This window comes from Mastigoproctus giganteus, chromosome 1 (assembly GCF_048544385.1).
Source record: "Mastigoproctus giganteus isolate SK-2022 chromosome 1, ASM4854438v1, whole genome shotgun sequence".
NCBI classification, from domain to species: domain Eukaryota; kingdom Metazoa; phylum Arthropoda; class Arachnida; order Uropygi; family Thelyphonidae; genus Mastigoproctus; species Mastigoproctus giganteus.
In genome coordinates, this window is record NC_143575.1 from 276,930,424 (window position 1) to 276,941,124 (window position 10,701).

Sequence of the window (10,701 nt, forward strand, 5' to 3'; positions counted from 1 at the left end):
ATCTATCCGACATCCGTCCTTCCTCAATTTGAATTTATGCCCTCTGAGCTGATTATTCTGAGCAAGATGAAGAATCCCATTGGCATTGAGCATGCTCAAACCATTCAAAGCCTTATACACCTCTATCAGATCACCTCGCCGGTGCCTAGTCTCCAGACTCTGTAATTTGCAAAACTTAAGCCTTTCTTCGTAAGAGCAACCCTTTGTTCCATTCACTAATCTTGTTGCCCTTCTCTGTACCCGTTCCAGCAGCTCTACATCCTTCTTGAAATGAGGCCTCCAGACCTGTATACAGTACTCAAGATGTGGCCTAACCATTGCCTTATACAAGGGAATAATCACCTCCTTATCCCTGCTAGAAAAATTCCTGTATATCATTGACAAGACACCATGAGCTACTCTTGCAGCTCGTCTGCACTGCTCAGAGAACTTTATATCTACCTGCACAATTTAGCGATGTTTCTCAACCAAGCAAGCATAAGACCAAGCCTATCACCGGAGGGAATGAAGCGTCAGCAAAGCAGCAAGACAAAATAAATTTAATGCAGAGAAGGCATTTGTTATCTAATTAATGCCTCCATTGAAAGGAAAAACCACTCTTTATTAATTTATGAGACATTTGCTCATTATTTACATCTTCATTATTAATTAAACTTGCTTCTTAAAAACAAGATTAATAATGAGGATGTTGTAAAACAGTTTTTGGAAAGACGCAGTAAGGGGGGATTGTTGTCATGGAATAATTTCCAATATTCCCTTGTCTGTAGTTTAGATCCTTGCTTCTGACTGCAGTTCTCAAACATTTAATGATTTCTAAGTACATACATACATGTACTTAGAAATCTTAATGGATTAATGGTATGACCTATAGTATAAATTAATAGTGAATTATGCTTTTTATAGTCAAAATATATATATATTTAACCTGTAAATCAAAATTTTTTCTTTCTGGTCAGCTTAACATCCAGAGAATTGACGTTTCATCTGCAAGGTCATAAAAATAATATTGCAGTCATCTCCTGTTACTACTATTTTTAGAATCTCTTGTCATCATCATCAATTTTAACCAGCTGTGAAGTTGCATAATTTTTTGTGTTTAAAATATCAGGTAATTTTTTTTAATAAAAACTCAAAACACAAGATATATTAGAACCTCTAATAGTTAGTAGTGTGCATGGGTTGAAAGTCGAGAATATGAAAGAAGATACTTGTTGACATTACACTTGAATTTCTGTACATTGCAACCTCCCTTCATACATATTGCTTGAAATACATATGAAGGGAGGTTGTTCCAAAAAACAGAAGTTGAATGAATAAATGAGGAAGAAGAAAAGTTGGTTCTGTGAGTTTTAAGTTGGACAGTATATGGATGCTGACTGGTTTTGGCACATATTGGACTGGTTTGGAAGAGAAAGTGGGAATTATAGAAGCCAATTCAGAAGAACGGTGATCGTGGAAAAGGCATGCAGTGGAAACAGAATGTCTATGAGAGAGAGAGAGCGGAGAGACTTTGTTAGAAATGGGTCATTAATTAACCTAACTGCCTTCTTTTGAATGGAATCTGGAAGTCTGAGAGAAAGGTTTTGAGGGCACCTCCCCAGATGTGGGAACAATATTCCATGGTAGGATGGATAAATGAATAGATTTCTGTTTATTCTTGATATGGCTGAGGCCAAAAGAGTTTACATATTCATTTTGACTGCAAATGTACTGAATATGCTGTTTGGTAGCACAAAAAATGCATAGCCCGTAGGTGCCAGTGGGTCAGACATTTTTTGTGGCAGCATACAGGCTTGAATGAAAAATCTCCTTACTTGTGACCACACATATGTGATAACTACCATTTGATATTCCAGATTGAAAGACTGTCTAATCATTTCTTACTTGATGATTTTCCTGAATAATTCTTCTAATTGGGGAGACAGATATGTTCATACGTTCACCTTGCATCATCTTTGACAATATCACATCCACATTTGAAGCACTGATACCATTCAAATATAGTTTTTTCACCATATGTTTCTGCAATCATTTCTATAACTAAGGCTAATTTATTCAACAAAAAGCAAAATTTTACAGATCTTTGTCTATGAGAGAGACAAAAAACAGTTGAAACAAAATTAATTGCCATCAAATATAGATAAAATAAGCCTTCTTTGTGCATATGCAACCAAAACACCATCTAGTGTAAAAATTGTTAGATATTTTAGGTTATTATTGTAAAATAATACAGTGGGACCCCAACATCCAATGATAATTTGTTCCACAAAACCCATTGTATGTTGAAAATATTGTAAGTTGAAACCAATAATACATTGGTTCCCTGTAATTCATTCTCAACTCTTGACAGGCAACCCCCAACAATACATAAAATAGGTATTTCTTACATGTTATATTTGATTTTTACATTAAAAATGAGTGTTTTATAAAGATTATTTAATAAATAGTTATAACACATCTTTAAAAAAAAATAGCATTTACCTTAGACTTGAAATGCAGGGTAATGAAATCAATTTCAGCATAGTGGTGGTGGTGGGATAGATAGATCAGGCATCAGGTGTCTTTATAGTCTTTTGCTACTACTGGCAAAGAAACTATCCAAGTGGACAGTTTTTGACTTTTTTTTTTGTAGCTTCCTGAAGTAAGAAATGACTTTGTCCTCCATTTTGCACATCTGATTTCAGTGTTGTGGTGTTTTTTTACCACTCCTTTTAAATGCTCCCAACAAGAAATAACAGTCTTCTTCAGCTGATACTTTTTGGGTGTTTTCCTCTTCGGTGTCACTCTCCATAACGAAGAGTATGGAGAGTGACACGGAAGTAGCTCCTCGGTTGTTAGCTCACACCCAAGTGTCAATAAGGTCCTCCATGTCCTCTTTGCCAACCTCCAGACCCATTGATTTACCAGTAGTGACAGTATCATTTGTCAAAGCACCATCATCTTCAAATCCATCAACATTATGGATAATTAAAGGCCGGATGTTTTTCAAGGCTGAATTTAAGCACCTGGTGGAAACATAATTCCAAGAACTTACAATCAGCCTCACACAGTCCAGGATGTTGAACTTCAACCTCCAAAAACGTTTAAGGGTGACATCATTTTCACTAGAGGTGACTGCAAAGCAACTTGTAAACATTTTCTTGGTATAGATTTTCTTGAAGTGTGCAGTCACTTGTTGGTCCATTGGTTGAAGAAGAGGAGTGGTGTTGGGTGGCAAAAATTTGACTTGAACAAAGTTGAATTGTGCCTCAAGAGATTGAACAAAATCGGAATCATGGCCTCGCACGTTATCCAGCAGGAGCAATGCCTTCACAAGAAGCTTATTTTTCTCAAGATAACCCTTTACTGAAGGACAGTAAACTTCAACAAGTGCCCATTCGTTGAAGACATATCTTGTAACCCAGGCCTTCTTATTACTGCGCTAAAACACTCCGAGCATGCCTTTGTTGACTTTTTTGTTGTTTAAGTATTCTGGGGGTGTTAGAGTAATACTTCAATTTAAAAGGCTTCAATACTTCAATTCAAAGGCTTCAATTTAAAATCTCCAGAGGCATTGGCAACCAACAGGAGAGTGAATCTATCTTTCATAGGCTTATGCCCAGGTAAACTAGCTTCATCCTTAGTGAAGTATGTTCTCCTGAGCATTTGCTTCCAGAAGAGGCCAGTTCCATCAACATTAAAGACCTGCTGGGGAAGATAACCCTCCTGATCAGCAAACTCTTTGAAATTCAATTTTAAAGGCCGCAGCTGCTTCTTTATCAGTCGTGGATGCCTCTCCATGCCTTTCAACACTTTTATGTTCACCCTGTTTTTGAAGTGCTCAAACCAGTTTCGGCTGGCTTTAAAATCTTCAAAGCACACAGCACTGCCACTGGTTGATGGAGCTTTAAGTTTCAGATCATAATATATCTGCTTAGCACATTCACAGATAAATTGTCTCGGCACCGTATCACCCTTCATCTGTTTTTCCGTAACCCATGTTAACGGTTAAAAGCCTTTCCATTTCCACAATAAATTATCTTCCCTTATGCACTGTTTCTGGAATCATCACTAACTTTAACACCCTTTAGATTATCCTTTTGTTTAACTGTTGTAGAAACAGTCTATTGAGGAAAACCATATTCACGTACTAATGCACTATTTTTACTCCTTCTTCGTGTTTTTTTTTTATCATCTCTTGCTTCACTTTAATGGAAATTTTATTCATAACTTGCACTTTAAGAACCATGGTTATTTAATTTCAATTTATTTAATTATGTATAATTTTAATGTTATTCACATCATTTTTTAAGGGAAGATTAAAAAAAAAAAATGTCTTATGTGTTCTCCCTCCCTTTTTGCTATTATCTCCCAAAAAAGTGTAACATAAAATACGGATAAATAAATTATTATTATTATTATTATTAATAAATTCAAAAATAACCACAATTAAATTACTGTAATTAACAAACATGCACTCTGCTTACACATTGAACAAGTATATCAAACAGAAGATAAAGAATAACACATGGGAATGTTGTGTTGAATAATAACAAAGACACTAATTGGTTGAGAACAATTGTACAAGTGATGTTCCATGCGCCATACATCTGAAAATTTCTGCCCATGCATCCAGCTATATCAGAAAGCCATTGGTCCTTAAAATAAAGAGATCATATGGAAGGTAAATTGATTCCTGAGAATATCAGATGTTGTGATGTTATTGGAAGTCGAGGCCCACTGTATTTTCTTATTCAGTGTTACAATATTTGTAACAATTAAGTCCTGAAACTGTTTGATCCTTTTTTGCATGTTATCATGATTTATGCTCAAAGTTGTAGGCAACGTTGGATTAATATAATTCCATCATTGGTTTAATATAATTGAGTTTTGTGAGTAAAATTGCTGTAATCTGAACTTATTGTTAATTTTCATTTTCTATAGAATCACAAAAATGTGAGAAAAAGGAAGTCTGCTGTTCGCAAGAAACAACAGGTTAGCCACTCATAAATGTCTTATCAAAGTGAATGGTAGATGGTAATATTAGAAATTAAAAATCAACCTGAATTTTAAAAATACCCTTTACTGTGTATTATTATTACTGCAGGAATTTTTCTAGAATTATCTTCCACCTTTCAGTTCAGATATATAACAGTAAATTATTCATCTTTCTTTTTTTCTTTTTTTTTTTTTTTTTGAAATAGCAATCAAATTAACATCTTTTTGTGTGAAATAATAAGTAATATCGGTTGCAGAAGACAGTTAGAGCTTGCATTTTATTCCTGGGAATAAAGTGATTGGCCTCCCCCTCCTTCCTTTCTGTTCATGTTGTAGCCTGAATTGTGTTGCATGGCTTGTGACTTCTTTAAAATCTCTCCTGGCCTGTGGAATAATAGAAAGGATACAGGGTGAACCCATGTTCCTCTCTCTGGTTTCCTTTTTTGGTTTGGAGTGCTGCCTAAATCCTGTTACAGGATTTCTTTGTGGGTAGTCCCACTTATGCCTTATCTGGATTTTTAGCTGGAGTCATCTCTCCTATAGTGGTACGCTCCAGTTTAGTAATCAGGAACAGCAAGGAATTTGTGAACTTTATACGAAGCCAATCTATAGGTGAAGACGAACTCATGATTTCGTTTGACGTGGTATCCTTGTTCACATGTATCCCCATTGAACATGGGGTGCATTGTGTAAGATCGGCCTTGGAACGGGATGATTGCTTTAGTGCTAGATCTTCACTAAGCATTGATGATATTTGTAAAGGTGTTGAATTTTGCCTCGCAAGCACTGTTTCAAAAAGTTATGTATAAGCAGGTCCGTGGCACGGCCATGGGTTCTCCCATCAGTGCCATTGTGGCCAATTTGGCAATGGGGGAACTGGAAACTAGGGTTTTTCATCAGTTGAATTTCCCCATGCACGAGTGGAGGAGATATGTGGATGATACCTTCACTATTTTAAAAAAGGGAAAGGAAGATGAGGTGCTCAATTTACTCAACAGCTTTTCCACATTTATACAATTTACCTCAGAGGTGGAAGAAGCTGGGTCCCTCCCATGTCTGGATGTCTTGGTGAGCAGAGATGGATCTAGATTAAAAACGACGATCTATAGAAAGCCTATGTGCCATGGCCAGTTTGTTCATTATAGCTCAGTACAGGTTTGTCATCATAAGAACAGTGTGGCCAGGGCATTGTTGAATAGGGTGGGGACCCACTGTAGTACCCCTGAAGAAAAGGAAATAGAAATTTGCAAAGTCACGGCAGACCTCAGGAAATGTGGATACCCCCAGAGGGTCTTGGACAAATATATTCATAGGGCTGAGTCCAATCGTAGGGAGTCGCCTGCCCCTGTGGCTACTGCATACATTCCTTACTATCCGGGCCTTTCAGAATGTATTGTACGGGCATTGCGGGAGTGCCAGACTCGCTGTGTGCAACTTCCGGGTCGGAGGTTGCACACAGTGATATCCCAAGTTAAAGATGCCGTAGCCCAGGACCATACTAGCAATGTGGTCTACGAGATTAAGTGCCTGGATTGTGAGGAGTGTTACGTGGGGGAAACGGGGCGACGTTTAAAGGACCGTCTGGGAGAACACACGACCGCTATCAAGACTGCTAACTATGAGAGGTCTGCTGTGGCAGAGCATTTCTGGGAAAAGCAGCATCGGATCTCCCCTGAAGATGCGGTCATTACTGACCGCGCCCATGGATTTTGGGAACGCAAGTGGCTCGAGAGCTTGCAAATCGGTTCATCCAATCACAATACTATTAATAGGGACAGGGGGATCCGTTTACACCCCCTGTTTGAGGCAGTTGTCCTCAGAAGGGATGACCGTTTCTGTTTGACGCGCTCCCGAGCCACTTCCGTTTCCGATACGCGCATGGAGAATGTAGATCATGTGTCTGATGATCACGTGCATGAGTGCCATGGACCTGCTACTTAAGGATGTGTCTTAGCACTAGTAGTATGCTGTTGAAGAAGGAGACGGCAGTTCTCCGAAAGCTCCAGGTTTCATTGTTTTATCGCTTTTAACCCAGTTTTTTTAGATAATTTTATTGCTTTTAACTATATTTTAAATTATATTGTAACTATAATTTAATCAGTGTTTTTATTTTCATCACATTTCACTGTATATTATTTTATTTTATAGTAAATTTTCAGTTCAATTTCTTGGCTGGTGTTTATCATTAATTGTTATAGTATGGAAATTCCCAGCCCCATAGGCCTGTTTGAAGATACAGGATTTCTGTTAACATTAGCTTAGTGTTCCCACCTTCCTCCCCCCCCACACACAGACATGGATGTCTGTGTGGGGGGTTGGGGGGAATTGGATGTCTGTTATGGACTGCCAGTGGCAGTCCATAACAGACATCGTTTGTGGACTTTTGGTTCTTCACCACCTTGCTTGACACCAATGAAATAGCCATGAAGAGCCAGGCTATGTATTGGGCTTACACATCTAATGCATTCTTGCCTTCTAGTGAAAAATTATCCTCCTTAATGTTCTTGATGTCACTCTCAACTTAGAGTAAAACATCTAATCTGAGAGTGACCGCTTTATTGAATAGCCCATCAGATATAACTATTTATGTATATTCACAAATTCCTTAATCTTTAGTTCATCCTAGGAGACTATTTCAAGTGTTATTGATGTTTTTACTTTCTTCAAACTAGCAAATTTTGCAGCAACTACATATAATGGAACCTTGATATAATTAGGAGCATAATAACTGGTATGAAAGCAAAGCTTTAGTTGGCAGAGCATTGGTTTCTTATGTACATTAAAAAAACAAATTCTGAACTTTGGCTTTACTGGAATTAAACAAATTGCCTTATAATTTTTTTTTCTTTTATTATCTTGTAGCATATTATGATTTTTATTTAATTATCTTAAAAAATATCCTTTTTTTTTTTTTTTTTTTTTTTTTTTTTTTTTTTTTTAAGCCAAACTGTCATCTTCTTGGTCCAAAAATATTTCCTCTTGACCGAATGCTGGCAATTTTTTACTCCATAGTTGAAGATAGGGTACCTCCAACAGCTATGATATTCTCACAGGTAAATAGCAAAATCTGTTTAGGGTTGATACTTTTATCCCTTACAAGATAAAACTTAAAAGTATGTTATATATTATATTACTCAGTGCTTTTTTTTGTGACGGTACGCAATGGTACCGTCACAAAATTAAAAAATTTTTTTTCACATGTTTAACCATTATAAACATTTCACATGTTTAACCATACAAATACATACGCTTAAAGTTATTTAGCTAAATTTGCATTTTTCACTCTCTATTGTTAAGATATTTTCTATATAAAACTTTATAACCATTTTTGGAATTTTAGATTACTTAGTTGGATCTGTTTAACGAACTTAAAATAGTTTCGATTGAGCAAAAAAAAATTTCATATGACAAACAGATTAGGGAGACTCAGTACGCACTGTTCATACTTCTGGCCTTCAGGCAATTTAGGCAATTAGTGCTGCTGCACGAATTAAAGAGAGCTAAAGGGATTATTCCACTTAGTGATACTCTTAAATCCTATCCAACCACCTGTCCCACATACCGAGAACTTGTGCTGGTCAAGGGGTATTCCCGATGCAAACAATGGGCTCTGGTCAACCTTCTACTGTAAGCGCCCTCTTCGGAAATTAGGAGAGAGTGGTTTTCTTTACAAATAATCAACTGTTATTTCGCAGAAGTGTGTTTTTTTTCCGTAAATGTTTCTGTAAATTTTTGATATCTCTATTTACATGGTTACAGTACATTTCCACATTTTGGACAATTTCAAGAAAAAAAAAAATTCAAATTTAAGAACTAGTTCAAATGACCCTTGACCCTAGTTCATGACCCTTGTAAACAACTTGTAGATGTGCAATGACAAGCTAATTGGTCTATAATTGCCAATTTCTGATTTATCTCCTTTCTTATGCAGCAAAACTATGATTGTATTATTCCACTCCTTAGGCATCACACCTTTCCTAATGCATTTTGTGAAGAGTTTTGCTAGTTTTTGTGTCATGTCTCTTCCTCCCAATTTTAACAACTCTATAGTAACTTCATCTTCCCTTGGGGCTTCCTGAAATAGAGGCCATAAATTCAAATTACAGGAGAAGAGGTTTAGACTAGATTGTAAGAAGTTTTCTTTCGGGCAGTGAGTCGTTGATTACTGGAACAAGTTGCCTCTGCTGGGCAAGTAGTTGAGGTTGACAATTGGAAGAAATTTAAATGTCAAGTGGATACATAAGGTGGGAAGTTCATAATTTGTATTATTTACGTACTCCCTTTTTTTTTTTTTTTTTTTTTTTTTTGCTGGTGCTGCTAAAGCTTGGGCCTCCTTGCACTGTATGGCAGTACTAATACTAAATGAAAGTTTTGGTTATATGTTCGAGCTGTCTTCTTCCCCCCCCCCTTTTTCCTGTATAACAGCCTCATTTGGAAGTGTGGGTTTGATTGATAATTTTGAAGTTTTATTATTTATTTAATACATGCTAGGTAAGGCGCATTTAGGGCTAGAGCCTCAAGCTGCGAACAAATTTAGACTATGTATATAAAGTGCTTAGCATCATAATACACAGCCATTTCTGAATAAACAGAAAACATGCTAGGTACTAAAAATTTCATTAAATATGTCATACCCCATGTTCAGTTGTTTAATATTTTCATGTTAAAGGATTATAGTATTTTGTACAGTAATGTTGTTTCATTTACTATTAAAATTAGCTTTAGTTCACTGCTGATATCAAAATAGTGAAACTTAAAAAATCATGGGGGATTAAGTTTTCTTACAATAAAAAAGTTGTAAGCTTAATAAAGCAAAATTCTGTATTAATAGAGCTAATAAAGAAAAACGATCTTAATAGATCACTGTGTAGTATAGGTTTTTCATGTTTCTCTGTACAACTACAAACATTTCATACTTTTAAAAGATATCAGTGAATATTTTCAGAGAAGATATGCACCTTTATATTATTCCTGTCCTTGGAAATTTTAAAGTAATATAACTGCTTAGTATTTTTGGAAGGTTTTTTTTTTTATTTTAGATTTTTTTCGCAAATAGTTGATTGACAATTGTTTACTTAATAGTTTTCTGCATTATACTTAGGAAATTAACAGTTAGAAAGATAATTTTATTTTAATTTTTCAGATTTCTTCATTGGTTACTCTGCGTCTTTTGTCTTGTGTTAGCCGGCCCCTGGATCAGTTCAGCACCCCGAAATATAAGTGTTTAGTTAATTTGGAATTTATTAGAAATATAGGAAGGTAAAATAAAATTTAGTTAAGTTTTCTGATATTCAAAAATTTTAACCAATTAATTAAAATCAGATATATTTTAATAATAGAATAATTCTTTTTTTGCAGAACCGTTAATTTTGATGTTGTTCAATATCTGAATGATTTCAGCCAGTAAGAATCAAGAACGCTGCCATCCAAAAAAAGAAAAACACCACTGGAAGAATGAAAACATTATGGATGCAGAATCATGGTGAAATACACAAAATGCTGTAGTACATTATTTGATTTCAATAACATCTATAGGAATATGGAGAAGATTTCCTCAGTCCCAAGAGATCAATTTAGCAAATTTCACAGATTGCTAATGGCTATATTTTCCTGTTTACAAGAGAAATAGAAAATGTTTGTATAGTTTTTAAGATAAGAATAAAATTATATTTTTGATTTATTCAGTGCAGCTTCACAATTTTAGACCCATACAATGGTTTTTCC

General features: G+C 35.7%; 1 protein-coding gene across 2 annotated transcripts in view; it reads left to right on the top strand.

Moving 5' to 3' along the window:
* Orc5 (origin recognition complex subunit 5) overlaps nt 1–10,471 on the top strand; it is a 76,381-nt gene extending 65,910 nt beyond the window's left edge. For both annotated transcript variants that reach the window (XM_090386593.1, XM_090386596.1), the window contains 4 exons: nt 4,924–4,974; nt 7,920–8,030; nt 10,121–10,236; nt 10,336–10,471. In XM_090386593.1, the coding sequence (XP_090242719.1) occupies nt 4,924–4,974; nt 7,920–8,030; nt 10,121–10,236; nt 10,336–10,384 (327 nt within the window). In that variant the 3' untranslated portion in view covers nt 10,385–10,471. The remainder of the gene's footprint in view (nt 1–4,923; nt 4,975–7,919; nt 8,031–10,120; nt 10,237–10,335) is intronic.
* The last annotated feature ends 230 nt before the right edge of the window (nt 10,472–10,701 follow it).